This window comes from Leopardus geoffroyi, chromosome A2, assembly GCF_018350155.1.
Source record: "Leopardus geoffroyi isolate Oge1 chromosome A2, O.geoffroyi_Oge1_pat1.0, whole genome shotgun sequence".
Lineage (NCBI taxonomy): Eukaryota > Metazoa > Chordata > Mammalia > Carnivora > Felidae > Leopardus > Leopardus geoffroyi.
Window position 1 is genome coordinate 26,288,412 of NC_059331.1, and position 18,474 is coordinate 26,306,885.

Sequence of the window (18,474 nt, forward strand, 5' to 3'; positions counted from 1 at the left end):
GCTCAGTCATTTGAGCATCTGACTCTTGATTTCAGCTCAGGTCATGATCCCAGAGTCATGGGATCAAACCCTGCATCAAGCTCTGTGCTAAGTGTGGAAACTGCTTGAAATTCTCCCTCTCTCTCTCTCTCTCTCTCTCCCTCTGCCCTCTCCCCCACTCACACTCTCTCTCTAAGACAATTTAAAAAATAACAAAAATGAAAATAAAATCTTAAAGTCATAAAAAGAAATCAAAAATAAGCCTAGAAAAAAAAATAGAAATAATGCAAGTGAGAGCAAAATTCAATGACATAGAAAAGAAAGTAGATCTTAGACGTGCTGCCAATTCCAATCTTTCACATTCACCAAGAATTCTGAACTTGGTGCAGTCCCGGGGGAAGGGGTTAGTCTGGATGGGTTTGCGTGATGAGGGGAGGTGCCTGGGGTAGCCGAAGAAGCCCCAGGCCTGGAATAAGTACTGCAGATGGGAAACGCTATTGGTGCAGGAATTGTTATGCCCTGGGTGGGTGGCAGCTAAGGATCACATCCAGAATTGCTTCAGTGGGGTCATCCGTACTGTCCATCCCACCAAGAGGATGGTGGGCAGGGCCTGCAGCGGGATGCAGCTCCCACCTCCCTCGCTGTCACTGGGAAGCATCCACTGGGAGTCCTGAGCGGAGCATATGAAAGAGTCATTTGGACAAACCTAAAAAGTGGGTTTTCACGGTTCTCCTCTGGGCCTGCAGTTCTGGCCCCACCATGTTAGGAGGCCTCAAAAGCAGAAAAGCACAGCTCCCCTTTGCATCCGACTTTTTGCCTTTGCGATTATGAAGAACTTGCTGGTTGCCCCCCAAGCCACAGCCCACTGGGCATTGTGGTGGGTGCCTTTAATGAGAGTTTTGGAAAGAAGAAAAGGGTTACTCATCACAGCCTTGCCTGAAAGACTGCCAGAAGCTTCTGAAATGACGACGGAAAGCCCCAGGAATCACAAGCAGGCTTTACATCCCACTGTCTGGCGTGGGTCCCTTGGGGCTGGATCCTGCTGGGCAGGCATCGAGGAAGCTGAGGGAGAGGCCATGGTTAGGACTCAATTTGCCATCAGTCTGGCCTCTTGTACAGCACAGAGGCAGCGTCAGGAGAGACTGATGCAAGAAACACATCAGTTTGATGGTGCTGCCCATCGTCTGCCTTCCATATGAACCCCAGTGAGTATTCCCCATCCCAGAGGACCTTATCTGTTGCGTTGTCCAAAGGAAGTTCCCAGAAAGTACAGGGAGATTATAAGGTAGGTCAGGCCAGCTGGAAGACTGCACCAGGTGCTCTCCCAAGTATTTTCCATGAATCACTTTATCAAGCTTTCACACACCCCTAAAAGGTACTTATAACTTGTGCCCATTGTATAGCCAGGAAACTGAGGCACTAAGAGGTGAAGAATCTTGCCCGAGTCCACACAGATAACAAGTATAGAGAAGCCTCTTGGTTTATGATTGAAGGTGACTATGCTTTCACTGGTTCAGGCAGGAGCTCTGGCCCAACTTCCATTAGAGCCTAGGGCCGTGTTGGCTCACCTGAACTAAGACAGTGTGTGACAGCTTCAGCCACAGGTCACTGAGGCCACACCTGGGGCTCCTGCTGAGGAAGATGACCCAGTTGTTCACTCAGCAAATAGTTAAGTATATCCCATTGCCCAGCCTCCTGCCAGGCAGCAAACAAGCTTACTTACATTGTGGCATCAAAGGGTGCCTCAAGGGACAGCCTGCTCATCTCCTGTCTCTTTTAGAACCAGGACTGGTGTCATGCCCTCCCTGGAAGGACTCACTCCCTCTTGCTGACACCCCCTTCCCTCTGCCATACTGGAAATGTTCATCAGTGTTGTTTGCCCAAAGCAGTTTTCTGGATGGGAGAAGTCTCCTCTGATTGTTTGTTGTCCCTTGGGGTCAGTCTTGGAAAGCAGGCGATTGATGTAGCTCTGCTCCTAGCTGCCACTCCAGAGGCAGCCCTGAGGCTCTGCCTGGGACCAGTTCAGGCTCCCTTTGAAAGGTAAGGTCAACTCTCTGGACTTCATACCAGCCAGGGCTTTCGCACTCTCTTCAGATAATTTTTAGGTTTTAATTAAACATAAATACTGACTTAAGGTTCCTCATTTAACTTTCCAAGCCCTGGATATTGATCTCTGGACAATTCATCAGTTGGTTAATTAACATTGTTCTGAGATGATGGATATAAATTTTAACATCCACATATACCAGCTTTCCGCTTTGGGGACTTCCTGTCTTAGATCGAGAAATGTTTTATTAAAAGTGGCAATTCACTGGGTCTATTCCAAAAATGTTTGCTGAAATACTCTTCGGCCAGGTTTGGTAGTTTTGGTTTGTTTGTTTTTTAACTCTTTGTCTCTGTCTCTCCTCCTATCCTCCCCCACCTCCCACCCCCATGTGTTTCATCACTTTATTTGTCTCATATCTGTCTGTCTGTCTCTTTCACACATGCAGGCAGGCACAAAGAGATACACTCTCCCCTGACAGTTGGGAGCCTGGCTCTTCTGATCTCTCATCTTGTATATCTTCCAGCATCACTCCTTTAGCCATACAGACTGGGCTTTCTCACCAGTGGCTTCTCTCCTCACTCCCACCCACCCCAAAGTTGGATGATGTTCATACAAATCCTCCATCCTGGAAAGAAGGTGAAAAAGTAGAGAGGAGGTGGGAGTGGTCACAGATGGGGCAGCAGAGATGTCCTCAAATTACCTGCTGAGGTCAGAGCCAGAGGGTGACGGTGCAGGGCTGCTGTTCTGTACCCCCAGCTCCCCTGGGGCTCTGGGGCCCAGCGTTGCTGCTCTCTGGACTGGAAGTCACCAGGATGTGGGCCTGGGGTTGCCTATGATGGAATGAGGGTCTTGTGTGACCGTCGTTAGCCTAGTCAGGGAGAGGATATCAGATGACTCCTTTCAGCAGCAGGAAGGCTCCCCTCCCTTGGCTCCTGGAGGAACCTTTCCTTCATTGCTTGTTGGATATTTGGTCTCTATACCCTCCAGGCAGTGACTAGGAACTTTAGGGCACACCTATGGTATTTCCACCCTCCAGCAGGGGATGGGAGAAGAAAGAAGGATTCTTAGTGACAGAAAGTGGCAGCTATAGATGTAAGTATAGGTCTACAATCCCTTACCAAACCTCAAAGAGCCAGATGTGATTCCAAATTGAGAAATTTTCCCATTTTAGAAAGGTATTATGGTGTGTATACCACAGATTATGTAATATCCCCAGTGGGGTCTGGGACTGCTTTACAGGATCAAATGCATTGACATTTCTGCTGTGCAGTGTATGAATATCCACACTAAATGGGACAAAAGCTATAAAAAACTTCACCTCTGTTCAGATTAAGCGTTGGGTGCCACATGAAGAAAGATTTGGTTTCCATGCTTTTCTTGGATTTCAGAATTGTGGATAAGGGATGGTAGGTCTCCATTCCCTGCTTCCTCTCTCCTGCCTTGGGGTAGAGGTTGGAGGGGTAGGAACCGGGGGATAAGAAGGGGCATCTTGAGGAAGAGTCTGTTCTTCCAAGGTGGGAAGAGAGGCATAAACACAGGTGTGGTCCATGGCTCCCTCTTGTGACTCTAAGGGGCAGTCCTGACTTTCATTTGACAATTAGAAAATTATTTAATTTTATAAGCAACTATAAAATTGTTTGACAATTGTTAAATTATAAGAATAATGACCTGTCGGGGCGCCTGGGTGGCGCAGTTGGTTAAGCGTCCGACTTCAGCCAGGTCACGATCTCACGGTCCGTGAGTTCGAGCCCCGCGTCAGGCTCTGGGCTGATGGCTCAGAGCCTGGAGCCTGTTTCCGATTCTGTGTCTCCCTCTCTCTCTGCCCCTCCCCCGTTCATGCTCTGTCTCTCTCTGTCCCAAAAAAATAAATAAATAAATAAATAAACGTCGAAAAAAAAAAAAAAAAGAATAATGACCTGTCACTTTAAAACAAATTTAAAAATGAGTGTTTAAAAAATATTCTTATACACACATATGTATAATCAGAAAAGACCCTACAGCTGGTTTATTGATGGTTTGTTTGGTTTTTACATAAATGGGTCCTGCTGGACGTTACGGTTGCCACCCCGCACCCCCTGCCTGCTCTTTTCACTTACCTCTGTGTTTTGGGACTCCTGTAGGTCAGAACCCACAGATCCCCCTGGTTCCTGGAATGGGGATGCAGAGCCCTCTAAGGAAAGGGGGGTACAGAGAGGGTGTACTTTGTAGGAACACGATGAATCTCTCAGAGAGGATCTCTGAATTTCAAGAAAGCCTCGTGGGCCCCTCCAGAAACAGGCTGCTTAATTACAAGGTGGTTGTCCTCTCCCCACATTCTCTCTTCCTAAGGTCCTAGAGCCTTTTATTAGGGGTTTCTAAGGTCACTTGTAAGGAAAGGTTCCTCTATCATTTAAATACATTTCAGAAATTCTGGGTGAGACAAAGTTAGATAGTCTGGCCCTTGCTCCAGCCCCAACACAAGTAGGAGACTGACTGGGAAGGAGCAAAAACATCCTCAGAGAGCAGCCAAGGTTAGGGCCGAGGCAGGGACCGTCCTGCCACTCCCCTGGATGATGGGGATGGTTTGGACTTAACAGTCTGGGCAGGAGCTTCTGGTCTTTTGTACCCTTGACTGGTGAGCTGCCCCCAGAGTCCCTGCCTGCAGCGTGTGCTGCTGATGTCCTTTCCAGATCCCCTGTACTGACTGCTGCCCCCACCCCCCACCTGCTGGGAGTACTGGCTGCTGAGGAAACACACCTGCCCTTCTCCCAGAGAAGCGCCCTCAGATGCCAGGAGGCTCCTTCGAGGTTGTGCCCCATCCTCTTCCTCTCACCTCCTGGGGTTGCCAGACAAAATACAGGATACCCAGCTAAATTTAATTTCAGGCAAACAACGAATACTTTCTTAGCACAAGGATATCCTACTCATTGTTTATCTGAAACTCAAATTTAACTGGGCAACTATTTTTCTTTGCTAAATCTGGCAACCCTACAGCTGGCAGTCAGTGACCGGAGAGGAGTGTGATGAAGCCTTGGCCGCCTTGCCTCCAGGCTGGAAGCTTGCTGGTATCACTTGTGCTCCAGGGCTCCGTGTGGGATCAGCCTGAGGTTGGGCTTCACCTGAACCCATGGCTTTGTTTAGCTTCTTCCCCTGCCCCATCCTGCTTTCTTCTCCCACTCGCAGGTTTCCCATGAGAGCTGTCCCCAATAAATTACTTCCACAAAGATTCCTATCTCATGCTCGGCCTCTGGGGACTCAAAAACATGCCCGCTTTTCATATTTCCTGTTTGGAGATGATGCTCAGGGTTGCCTCAAAGAGTAACGTCTAGCCATGTCATCCCATGGGTTCTGGGGCTTCTCATCACCGTAGGTAAATAGCTTATTCTACTTTTTTTTTTTTTTTTTAATCTGTGAAGGCAATAATAATAGTGACATTGCAGGGTAGATAGGATAATGTAAGCAAGCAATCAGGTACTTGGCAGGTCTCCCTAAATGGAAACAACAGCTGTCATTCCATAGCCTTTAGCTTCTAGTCATTTTCACTTCCTTTGTCCTACCTTTTCCTTTCCTTTCTTTTCTTTTTTTTTTTTTTTAATTTATTTTTGAGAGAGTGTGAGTGGGGGAGGAACAGAGAGAGAGGGAGAGAGAGACTCCCAAGCAGACTTTGCGCAGATCCCGATGCGGGTTTGAACTCACAAAACTGAAATGAACTGAGTGAAACCGAGTCAGACGCTTAATGGACTGAGCCACCCAGGCACCCCACTTTGTCCTACCTTCTTCATCTGCTGACATGAGTGGATATGATTCCCATGAGGCTGATGGAGATTTGTGGCTGTGATCCTACTTGGGCCTCTCTCTTGACTTCTCTTCCTAAAGTTATGAAAGTTTTAGTAAAAGCCACTCTTGGCAGCAGTTTACAAGGCAGGAAGGGGAGCTGAAGAGCACAGCAGAAGAGGGGAAGTATGGATTCAGCTCTTTCTCAGCTGCCATCACTTCCAGGAACATAAAATACTCTCAGATCCCCAACAACTTTGCTCTGACGTGTCAGAAACAGAGAGTCCAGAATGGCCATCTTGAGCCAACTGACGCCACCAGTGCAATGCTAGGCAACTTTTATAAAGACCGAGACAGGCTTGTGTGTTATGATTAGGAGTGATGTTCAGATTTATTGTTACAAAGGGAAAGCCCCCCTACTGTATCTCTGGAAGGACACTTCAGAAACTCATACCAGGGGCACCTGGGTGGCTCGGTCGGTTAAGGCCAACTCTCGATTTCAGTTCAGGTCATGATCTTGTGGTTCATGAGTTCGAGCCCCGAATCAGGATCTGCACTGACAGTACAGACTCTGCTTGGGATTCTCTCTGCCCCCGCCCCCCCCCCCAATTTTGTGCACGGGCGCTCTCTCTCTCTCAAAATAAATAAACTTTATAAGAGAAAGAAAAAGAAAGAAAGAAAGAGAAAAAGAAAGAAAGAAAGAAAAGAAAGAAAGAGAAAGAAGAAAGAAAGAAAGAAAGAAAGAAAGAAAGAAAGAAAGAAAGAAAGAAAAAGAAAAAGAAAACACCACTGGCTGTGGGGTCTGTGTTGATTTCCTCTATCTCTCCCCCCATCTGGAACAAGTTCTGTCTCCTCTGAGGGGAGAAGGAAGGGAAGCAGAAGCTGCAGGACACAGAACACGACAATAGCCAGACTGAAGTTTCAGGAAATAGCAGACAGTGGAATTTTTAGAAAAGACATTAAGAGAGAAGGTCCCAACTGACTCAGGCTCAGTTTTGGCTGTTCAGGGCAACCCTTTGCCCCCAAAGGAAGTAGAATTAGCACACCCATCTATGAATTACTGCATTCACTAAACATGTTGAGTGTCAGGCAGGGGGATGCTGTGGTGAGCCAACACAAACAATACCATCCCCATCCTCATGGGGCTCATACTCAAGTTATGGCAGCCCCAGCCCCTCTCCCCCACGCACTCCTGACTCATAACACACAACTGGTGGTGGCACGGTGCAGTATGGAGAGCACCATCTGGAGTCAGACCGTCTGCTCACCAGTTATAAACATGTGATCTTGGGCAAGTAACAGCCTCTTGTGCCGCAGTCTCTACCCCTTTAAAATGGGGATGATCATAATAATAGCTACTTTGGGATTGTGTGAGAGTTCCCCGAAATAACATCTGAAAAGTTTTTTTTTTTTTTCATAGCACCTGGCCCAAAGAAAATACTTGATAATTATCATCTATTATTATTATTATTATTAATTATTAAATATAAACACTATTTGTTTTACGGGTACGGGGCCAAAAGTACTTGGCTGGGCTCAGCAAGTACTTACTGAATAAATGCACAGATGAAACCTGGCTTAAATTTGAAGACAGGACCATCTGGACCAACTCAGATAGATACACTACTGTATGCTGGGAGCCACAAGGGACATTGAGAGCGGCTCCTGTCCTTGGAGTGCTTGACAAATGCTCAGCAGAAGAGCTGCTATATATAAAGTTGAATGAATGAATGCATGCATAAATGAATGACTATGAAGCGAGCTCCCGGACCGAATAAACACATCCGGAGTCCCAACCCCATTCAGACATTCGCTCATAGAGCATTCTCTGGAGTGAGCACCAGGGGGCACTGAGCTCGGCCAGTCTCAGCTACTGATCACGATTTATCCCTAGGTTCTTAGGCGAACTCCGCGCGGTGACGTCATATCCGCGCCTAGACGTCACTGACGCTTCCGGAGGGCGAAACAGGAGCCAAACGTAAACATCCCCGGAGTTTCCCGGGCCCAGGGTCTGGCCTCTGCGGGGGAGCTCCGAGCTTTGGCAGAGTCTTGCAAGGAACGGGATTCAGGAAGGCGCCAGGTTAGTCCGACCGAGAGCAGAAAAGTGGAAGACCATAGCAGAGCGGTTGTTCGCCGGGATCGGGCTCAGTCGGCCACGCTGTTGACGCTAGGACGTGTGCGCCAGGCGCGCGTGCGCAAGACGGGAGTTGCGGCGGGCGGCGCGTGGCATTCTGAAGTACCTATCCGCTGGGGTTTGGGACACTGTGCGGCTGGGGAGGTTCCGCCGCGCACTTCCCTGGGGGTTTGTGCTGCGGGGTCTCGGTAGCGGATGGTGGCTGCGAGGAGCGAGCGGGACCATGTGTGCAGAGCGCATGCGCCCGGCGCCAGGTGGGCGCTAAATAAGTGGCGGATGGTGGTCGAAGAAAGTTGAAAACAACCGAAGTGCCCAACAGTGCAGGATTGAGCTTTTTTTTTTCTTTCTTTAATGACTGATTTGGCCCCAGCCTTATGTATTTAATGTGTACTGTGTGCGATGCAGTTTTTGATTCTTGAGAAACAGTATTGAACAAGATATTCCTGTTTCTTGCAGAGTGTACGTTATGTTGGGGTGGAGGAGGGAAGTACAAGTAGAGAATAAATGAGTTACGTAGTTGTGTTAGAGGCGTAGTAAGTTCTATGAGAAAAAACTAGAGCAGGAGCCTGGAGGGGTTGCCGTATTAGATAACCAGCAGACCAAAGCGAGGGGGGGAGAGTTGATCAAAGCCATGAAGGAAGCAAGGGAGCGAGCCACCTGGCTACCTGGAAAAAGAGTATTCCCAGCCTGCGTTAAAGCTAGGAGCCAGGCGCAGAGGCGGGAGAGAAATGGTGTGTGAGGAAGAGCTAGGAGGCCTCTGGTGGAAGGGGTTGAGTAGGGGAGTATGGTAGGACATGAGATCAGAGCGGTTGGAGGAGGCAGGGGTACAAATCAGGTAAGGCCTTGCAGGACCGGTAGGTCCTTTAGCTTTACTCTGAATAAAATGGGAACCGTTGCAAGGTTTTGAGCAGAGAAATGGCCGCGGCTTGAATAGCTTTTAATTGACTCATCCTGGCTGCTGTAGAAACTAGATTGGGAGGTGCTGGGGCGAAGCAGGTGGAAGTAGGGACATCTGTTATTAGTAGGTCATTTGATGAGCATCCTTGCAGCCATTACAAAGCCTGGCTTCAAAGATTATGATAACAATGGCTGTGGAAGTGCTTTCATGGTGCTGAGCCTGGTGGATATGCCAGGCTGTATGAAGGGCTACCTGACATCCTCTCCTTTAATATCAGGATAATCTGCAGAGGGCAATACTGTCACTGACCCTGAAGCTCAGGCTATGTGGAGGTGACTGCTCAGTAAACACTTGTTCTTTAAGTCTTTTTTGGTAAAATATATACGACATAAAATTTATCACTTTTAAGTGTATGTTAACATTGCTGTGCAACCATTATCACGGTCCATTTCCAGAATACTCCTTAAGTCTTCATTGTTTTTGACAGCCTGAGCCCCAGGCCCCAATCTCGTTCCCCTACCTCAGGCAGCCAACTCTGTCAAGGCTGATAGTAACTCTTAAAAAACACCTATCATGTGTGAGACAACGAATGAAGTGTTTCTTCCTGTTCTTCTAGTCAGGGAAGATTCTAATGATTGGGAAAGAATCATCAGGTAGTTATTTCTGCAGTGTTGAAACCAAAGATACCCTTGAACATATAGACCTAAGACATCACCATTCAGTGTTTATTGAATACATACTCTGCGCCACACACAGTAACTATTAAGTGGGTGGTTGGATGTAGCTCCTTGACCTTGACTTGTCATTTTCTCTGGGGATATCATCTAGGAGTAGTAGGAACTAAACCTGATGCATAGGTTTTTGTAAATGCTGGTTTAGAGCTTTATGACCTTTGCTAAGTCCCTTTCCTTGGTTGGACCTCAGTTTCCTGGTTCCTTTAGTGGAGAACCAGATATTAAACAGTATTAAGAGGTTGCATAACAAGGGAATCTAACTTAGAACAGGGTGTCAAGGAAGGCCTCCTTGAGGTGAAACTTCGAGAAGAGGAGGTAACCTGTAAGCTAAAATTCAAAGGATGAGTAGGGGCTATGCAGAGGGAGAGTGAGGTGGGAGTGGAGCCAAGGACAGGGATTCTCCACAGGGGGATCAGCATGTTCTGTGTTCTTGAAAGATCCAAATCTGTTAGGAATGACATCGAGGTCCATTCCAGGAATTCCTCTTAAACCCCTTGCTGTTTAAGCTTGGTCTTTTGTGGGTTTGCGAAATAGCCCTGTGCAGACATGGCTTCCAGACAGACAACAGGCAAACCCAGCATGTGATGGGACAGCAGAACTACCACCCCTCATTCTGCTCATGTACTGTGTGGACTGAGAGTAAACAAGAAGAGGGCCTTCAGATCCTAGATTTTATTTCTGTATGCAATTTTTTTTTTTTAAGAGATATACTAGGGGCGCCTGGGAGGCCCAGTTGGTTAAGCGCCTGACTTCAGCTTGGGTCATGATTGCACAGCTCATGAGTTCGAGCTCTGTGTCAGGCTTTATGCTGGTAGCTCAGAGCCTAAAGCCTGCTTTGGATTCTGTCTCTCTGCCCTTCCCCTGCTCGCGCTTTCTCTCTCTCTGTCTCTCAAAAATAAAAAGAGAGACATCCTACTAGAGTGGTCTTGAGAGGACTCAGCAGCCGTTGGAATCTGTGTGCCCTTGGGCAAGTGTTCCCTCTCTTTGCTAAGCCTCAATGTCCTCTTCCCAAAAATGGGAGTGATAATAGCTTTTACCTCGTGGGATCATTTTGAAGACTTATGACCTAAAGTATGTGAAGCGTTTAGCATAGAGCTAGGTACTAAGTGATGATAAATGTTCATTGGGATTATGTCATTAGAATTTAAGAGTACAATGGTCTGGCATATATAAAATCTGGAAACTTTGTGTCTGTCTGGGTAACTTTGGTTTGACCAGAATTAGATTAGTTACTATACTAGGAGTTCTTTTATCTTTTTTTTTTTTTTAAGTTTATTTATTTATTTTCGAGAGAGAGAGAGAGAGAGAGCAAGCAAGTGTGAGCACAAGCAGGGGAGGGGCAGATAGAGAGGGAGACATACAGTCCGAAGCAGGCTCCAGGCTCTGAGCTGTCAGCACACAGCCTGACATGGGACTCAAACTTGTGAACTCTGAGATCATGACCTGAGCTAAGTCAGATGCTTAACTGACTGAGCCACTGAAGCACCCCACTATACTAGGAGTTCTTTTAAAAATCAAATGAGTCAGGTACCTGGCTGGCTCAGTTGGTAAAGTATGTGACTCTTGATCTTGGGATTGTGAGTTCAAGCCCCACATTGGGTGTAGAGCTTAATTAAAAAAATAAAGATGGGTCAGATTGTCATTAAAAAAGTGAAAAATAGCTTGTACCTTGCTAACTTCTAGCTCTCTTGACTTGATTTCTAGATGTGGTCAGTGTTGGAAAAGATGCCAGCTCCAGCCACTACATATGAAAGAATAGTTTACAAAAATCCCTCTGAGCACCACTATATGAAAGTGTGTCTGTAAGTTCAGTTTCCTAAGTTCTACTTTTGATTACTTTATGAGTCTGAATAGTATGAAATACATTTTTTACTTTTTAATGTTATTACAGAGAATTTCAAGACCATGGGGTTGGACTGAATGTTGCACAGTTCAAACAGCTGCTTATTTCAGCCTTGAAGGACCTGTTTGGGGAGGTATGAATCACTTAGTAGATTGAACACTCCTTAGATCTTTGTCAGAAATACTAAAATGGTGCTTTTCCAAATACTTTTTTAGAACTGTAAAACCATATTTGAAATTGCAGAAGCGGACTTTCAGAAATATACTTTGGGTAGGTTTGTTCTAATATGCCTTCTGTTTGATGAGCAACTTGTTAGACAAATGTTTGTTTTAGGCCAGTACTACTCACGGTATGGTCCAGATCTGCAACCTGCAGATAGTTTTTTTGCCCATTGTGAAGATTTGTGGCTCGCAGCAGAAACAGCACACCACTTCCTTTACTGAGAAAGTCTCCTTATGTGAAAAATTGAGCTGAAACCATCAGAGGAGCATGTGATTCTTAATCGTGGCGTTGTGAATTCAAGCTCCACATTGGTGTAGAGATTACTAAAAAAAAAAAAATAAAAGAACAGCTGAACTAAACAATGTGCTTAGCAATCTTGTTCATTTACATTGTGATACAGCCTCTTATTTTATCACAGACCGGCACATTGAGTAGTCCTCTTTTAGCATTCTCTTGAAAATAGTAGAATTTTGAGAGAGAACAAAGGCAGATGACTCAGAAAATTACTTTCTGATTCATATGTTTTATCAAATCCATCTGGTAAGCATCTCATTAAAATTAAAAACATATACTCCACAAAAGACTCAGTTAAGAGGATGAAAAGACATATTACAGACTGGGGGAACTATTTAAAACCTGCATATCTAGAATATGAAAAGAACTCTAAAAACTCAATAGTGAGAAACCAAACATTGCAATTAGAAAATGAGCAGGGGCGCTTGGGTGGCTCAGTTGGCTAAGGGTCCGACTTGATTTTGGCTCAGATTGTGATCTCATGGTTTGTGGGTTCGAGCTCCGTGTCGGGTTCCATGCTGACAGTGTGGCGCCTTCTTGGGATTCTCTCTCTCTCTCTCTCTCTCTGCCCCTCCCCCGGTCAGGCACATGCTTGCTTGCTCTCTAAATAAATAAATAACAAAAAGAAAATGAGCAAAAGATATGAATAGACATTTCACTAAAAAAGATGTACCATTGGCAAAGAAGCACATGAATGAAAAGTTCAGCATTGTTAGCCATTAGGGAAATGCAAATTAAAAACACAGGGGCACCTGGGTGGCTCAGTCGATTGAGCATCCGACTCTTGATTTTGTCTCAGGTCATGATGCCAGGGTCGTGGGATCTAGCCTCTGTCAGGCCCTGCACTGAGTATAGAGCCTACTTAGGATTGTCTTTCTTTTTCCCTCTGCCCCTTTCCCCTGCTTGCTCTCTCTCTCTCTCAAATTAAAAAAATATTTTAAAAAATACACGATGAGTGGGGTGCCTGGGTGGCTCAGTCGGTTGAGCACCTGACTTCGGCTCGGGTCATGATCTCACAGTCTGTGAGTTTGAGCCCCGCGTCAGGCTCTGTGCTGACAGCTCAGAGCCTGGAGCCTGCTTTGGATTCTGTGTTGCCCTCTCTCTCTGCCTCTCCCCCACTCATGCTCTGTCTCTCTGTCAAAAATAAATAAACATTAAAAAAATTTTTTTTAAAATACACGATGAGATATCACTACACACCTGGCAGAACAACTGAAATTTTATAGATAGCGATAACATTAAAGGCTGGCAAGGATGCAGAGAAACTGGATCACTCATGCATTGCTAGCGGGAATGTAAAAAGGCACGGCCACTTTGGGACACCATTTGTAAAAGAAAAAATTAAACATGCAGCTACTGTACTATCCAGCAGTTACACACCTGGGCATTTGTCCCAGAGAAGTAAAAACTTACTAGTGTTTGCACAGAACTCGTATGTGAGTGCTTATAGCAGCTTTATTTGTAAGAGCCCAAAAGCAGAAGTTAGCCAGATGTCCTTCAGTGGGTGAGTAGTTAAATGTTCGTACCATGGAATATACTCGATAATAAAAAGGAACACACTATAGATATATGCAGTAGTGTAACTGAATCTCCAGAGAATTAAGTGAAAAGCTAGTTCCAAAAAGTAACAGTCAGGTGATCCCATGTATGTAATGCTCCTGAAATAACAGTTATATAATCTGGAGAAAGATTAGTGGTTATGGGTTGGGGGGAGGAGTGGCTGTGACTAAAAAGAGGTAGAAGGAGCAATCCCTGTGGTGATGGTATAATTCTTTATCTTGATTGTGCTGGTGGTTGCATGAAACTACTTATGTGGTAAAATTGCGTAGAAGTACACACATAAACACGCACACACACAAATACACAAACATGAGTGCGTATGTCACTGGTAAAATCTGAATAAACTGGTCGATATTAGATTTTTGGTTTTGATATTGTACTACTGGGGGAGGCTTTGAAGGGTGCGCAGAACCTTCCTGTAAATTTCTTTGCAACCTCCTGTGACTTTAATTTTTCAAAATAAAAAGTTCAAGGAAAAACTATTCCTTCTATATGGCAGGTATAAAACCTGGTTCCTGAGGATGTAGCCATGAACAGACAGGGCATCTGCCTCATTGATGAATAGTCTTGATTATTTTAGTAGAAAACTCTGTTGAACAGTTACTGGCAAGAATAATGAATATTATGCGAGGAAGTATGTGGTTCCTGTATGTGACGAGCATACCAAGCAATTGAGCTTAAGCTTGAGGATCAGGGATGAGACCTTTTATTAAGTAGGCTTCGTGCCCAACGTGGGGCTTGAACTCATGGCCCTGAAATTGAAAGTCTCATGCTCTACCAACTGACCCAGCTCCCAGGGATAGGACAGTTTAAACAGAGACTTGAAAGGTGAAGAGTCACTAGCAGTATGAAGAGGTACAAGAAGAACATTCCAGACAGGGAATTGTAAATAAGCAGGACCAGTACTACGCCACTACTAAATACTGTTTTTTTGGAGGAGAAAAGCAGTTGACAGGATTAGTTATTAGACTTTAAGACTGGTGATGACAGGGGCACCTGGCTGGCTCAGTTGGAGGAGCATGCGACTCCTGATCTCAGGGTTATGAGTTCAAACCCCACACTGGGCATAGAGATGACTTAAAAGAATAAAGATTAGTGATGACAGTAGTCTCCTAATAGTATTTTTCCATACCTAGGTTGATGCAGCCTTACCCTTGGACATCCTGACCTACGAAGAGAAGACCTTGTCAGCCACCTTGAGGATATGTAGCAGGTACAACAGATGGTGGCATATTTGTGGTATAACAGAGCAGAGAGATGAGTGGAGAAATATAGCAAAAATGCTCTCCTCTCAGTATGAGAAGAGTTTTGTCATTGTGAACCCTGAGCAGCTTTTAGAAGTTTAAACTGGGAAGGATACGAACATTCATCCACCAAGCTTACACTATACAGAGGAAAACTCATGATTTGCTTACAATTGTAGTGTTTCCCAATTGATGGTCATGGTTGCAAACTCAGAGATGTGTATTTTAGAAACATTCCCGGGGCTCCTGGCTGGCTCAGTCTGAGGAGCACGTGACTCTTGATCTAGGGGTCATAAGTTCGAGCCCCACATTGGGTGTAAAGATTACTTAAATAAAATTTTTTTAAAAAATTCCTAATTGAGGTTCATTGTATTCTCTGCCTATAACATATTGTGCTTTTACTTTTGAAGTTTTCTCATTTAAATTAGGTTTTCTGGACCTAATTTAACTGCCTGGACCGTCATGAAGGTACTAGGGAGATGTCACCGCGACAAATCTTTATGTATTCTTGATCTTTCCACAGTGGTCTTGTGAAATTGTGGAGCTCTTTGACTCTGTTGGGATCCTATAAAGGCAAGAGATGTGCTTTCAGAGTGATTCAGGTAAAGCCCATTCCTTCACATATTCCAAACCAGGTTGAGTAGGGATGAAACTGCTTTTTAATACATGTTCCATTTTTGTGCCTGCATAAATCTAGTATGGCTGACACTATTCAGCTGGGAGTGGTGGGGAGGGATAAGGACTTTGTTGCTTCTGGAAGTGTGAGACAGGGCACTTAGATTTTAGATTTTATGGGAGATGTTTGGGGATGAAACTTAGAGCTCTTGTGGAAAAGTCTTAACTTTTCATTTATTGCTTAATGCCTAGTGCCTTAAATAGTGGAACACGGTCTCTGAACTTACTATCACTTATTTATCTAAGGCCACCTCTAAGGATGCTCTTTAGAATGCTGCTGCATCAGCTTTGCTTACCCCATGAAATTAGGCATGTTTCCACATGCCCCGTGTTTCAGTGCAGTCTTTTCCCAATATTTCCTTAACTTTTTCTTTCTCTTACAGGTTTCTCCATTTCTTCTTGCCTTATCTGGTAACAGTAGGGAACTAGTGTTGGATTGAATAGTCTTCAATGTCAGAAACATTCCTCCGCTCTCAAAAGGTACTTTTTGATGCCAGAATCACATCTGAAGACTGAAGCAGTCGAAAAGCTCCGATTGCTGGACTTTGACAGTGCTGAAGATGTTCCCAGTAACTTGCAGCTATCGTTGGTGGGGTGGGCTTCAGAGGAGAATCTGCCTGAGCTGGCAAGTGCCGAGCAGGTGGCACATTGAGCAGATGCATGTCCGAGTTGGAGACCATGCTGAACTCAGCAGGGCCTTCACACAGAGGGACGTGGCTGCCTTCTCAGAATTAACGGGGGATGTCAATCCTTTGCATTTAAATGAAGAGTTTGCAAAACACACCAAGTTTGGAAAGACAGTTGTACATGGAGTTTTGATCAATGGGCTTATTTCAGCTCTCCTGGGAACTAAAATGCCAGGGCCAGGCTGTGTTTTACTTTCACAGGAAATTAGCTTTCCAGCCCCTTTATATGTTGGAGAAGTTGTTTTAGCTTCCGCAGAAGTGCGAAAGCTAAAGCGGTTCATTGCGGTTATTGCAGTGTCGTGTTTTGTAATAGAAAGTAAAAAGACTGTTATGGAAGGCTTGGTTAAAGTTATGGTCCCAGAAACTCCCAAATCCTGAAACGTGTGTAAAGATGCACATTCAGGTGCTAGTGGTACTATTCGTGAGGAGCCTCTGAGGAAAATAGGTTTTGCTGCTCTTCACTGAAGGATGGCTTATAGACCCAGAAGCCTGAGTTGGGGAAGGGGAGCAGGGAGAGGGGTGTGCAAAAGTCCTCTATCCAATCCAGTTTTATGCTTCACGCAGACTTGAGTATATTCATCATCTGTCTAGGTTTTTAAAATTGAAAAATCATTGGGAAGGTTATTTAGCTGAAGGTTCTACTTTTAGGATTTCACATCTAGTTAGATATACATTTGGATAACACAAACCTGCCTGTGTCTGTGGAGAGTAAATTCCTCACTGAATTTATAACTAGCATTTAATTATTGAGGACAACAACAGAAGTCAGGTCGTCTTTGAACACCTACCTTCTACCAGTCAGCATTCTTAGATCCTGTTGAGTAGTTTCCAGGTCAGAGTTTATTGTAATTTGTTCCCGTTTATACCACGATGGCACCTTGTTCCATCGTCAGTGGCATTTGTCTTCCAGATGGTTTTCCTGTTATTGGAGAACGGCTTATGCACACACTTGGACTCATTTATGTAAACTCTGTCAATCTCATGTATAAAACGAGGATAAGGACACCTACCACACAGGATTGTTGGAGATGATAGATGCAAATCTCTAAGTACCAGGTCTAGCCTGTAAAGTAGCCACTACTGTCATCCATTTTCCCCTGTCAGTGAGGTTAGAGATTCTCCTCAGTTTAAAGCAAACTGGCCTACATGTACTAAACAGATGACAAGCTAATTTTTCAGGATGTCAATCCGTCTAAACCTGGACTAGTTTGAATGCAAAATTTGTTTTGATAATCCAGATTATTTTCTCCCTCCCTTGAAAATACTGTGGATTCTCCCCTTTATAAATAATACATGCTTATTGTAAACATATTGTAAGAAATAAAATGTATAAGGAACACTGGAGGCCAAATTCTTAAAAGAGTTGAGGGGTAGTGAAAATTAAACAGTATCAAAAAAAAAAATTGAGGGGTGCTGAAGAGGAAATGTGCTTAATGTGTTAGTACTGAGTGATCATCCCCAATGCAGCCAACATAACATAATCTGTAGTACAGCATCCACTTCTGCTCTGTAGCTTTATAGAGCGGTTCTACAGCTAGATGCTTTGATCAGGAAGATGAGATCAAGTGTAATTGGAGGGATCAACTCACTTTTCCTGGCAAAAGGTTTTTCTCCTGGTGGATCAGTAACTAGATTTTGTTTTTACATCAAAGGTAGAAGTTAAGCAGATTACTAGAAAAAGTCATTCTGGGCACTAGAGGGCAGTGATGTGTATAAATAATATTTTTAAACTGTTAGGTGTTGTACCGTACACTAGTTGGTGATGGGTAAGATGAAAATACTAAAATCAATGTGAGAAGCAAGGATGCCATTCCCATGGGCTTCAGAATAGACAGCATGTGCGGGCTCAGGTGCACCTGAAGAAGACTCATTTATAAGGTGAAAGACTACACAAGCTGAAGTTTTGATACAGCATTGGAAAACAAAATGGAAATTCTGAAAGCTAGAACAATCCTGAAATTTGTATGGAACCACAAAAGACCCGGAATGTTGAAAGCCAAAGTAATGTTGAAAAAGAAAACCAAAGTGGGAGGCATCATGATTTCAGACTTTAGCTTCTACTACAAAGCTGTAATCATCAAGACAGTATGGTATTGGCACAAAAACACACAGACCAATGGAATAGAATAGAGAACCCAGAATTGGACCCACAAATATATGGCCAACTAGTCTTTGGCAAAGCAAGAGAGTATCCAAGAGAAAAAAGACTGTCTCTTTAGCAAATGGTGCTGGGAGAACTGGACAGCAACAAGCAGAATAATGAAACTAGACCACTTTCTTACACCATACACAAAAATAAACTCAAAATGGATGAAAGACCTAAATGTGAGACAGGAAACCATCAAAATCCTAGAGGAGAAACAGGCAAACTCTTTGACTCTAGCTACAGTAATTTCTTGCTCGAC

At 44.5% G+C, this 18,474-nt stretch overlaps 1 protein-coding gene across 3 annotated transcripts; it reads left to right on the top strand.

Annotated features, from left to right (window-relative positions):
* Positions 1 to 220: 220 nt before the first annotated feature.
* RPP14 (ribonuclease P/MRP subunit p14) lies at positions 221 to 17,408 on the top strand. 3 transcript variants are annotated; one of them, XM_045493355.1, is made up of 7 exons: positions 221 to 1,184; positions 7,674 to 7,859; positions 11,250 to 11,347; positions 11,437 to 11,521; positions 14,601 to 14,677; positions 15,232 to 15,310; positions 15,767 to 17,408. In XM_045493355.1, exons 3-7 carry the CDS (start codon positions 11,250 to 11,252, stop codon positions 15,821 to 15,823), a joined length of 396 nt encoding a protein of 131 aa, XP_045349311.1. In that variant the 5' UTR covers positions 221 to 1,184; positions 7,674 to 7,859; the 3' UTR covers positions 15,824 to 17,408. The 3 variants fall into 3 exon arrangements, with proteins under 3 accessions (XP_045349311.1, XP_045349312.1, XP_045349310.1); XM_045493356.1 differs by lacking the exons at positions 221 to 1,184; positions 7,674 to 7,859 and adding an exon at positions 7,954 to 8,015; XM_045493354.1 differs by lacking the exons at positions 221 to 1,184; positions 7,674 to 7,859 and adding an exon at positions 7,972 to 8,167.
* The last annotated feature ends 1,066 nt before the right edge of the window (positions 17,409 to 18,474 follow it).

What these genes read in the sequence shown, in the direction of transcription:
- RPP14 (XM_045493355.1), top strand. Translation starts at nt 11,250, where the DNA reads ATGTGGTCAGTGTTGGAAAAGATGCCAGCTCCAGCCACTACATATGAA. An exon ending in CACTATATGAAAGTGTGTCT is followed by an intron (nt 11,348 to 11,436) that starts GTAAGTTCAGTT and finishes ATGTTATTACAG; the next exon opens with AGAATTTCAAGACCATGGGG. An exon ending in ACCTTGAGGATATGTAGCAG is followed by an intron (nt 14,678 to 15,231) that starts GTACAACAGATG and finishes ATCTTTCCACAG; the next exon opens with TGGTCTTGTGAAATTGTGGA.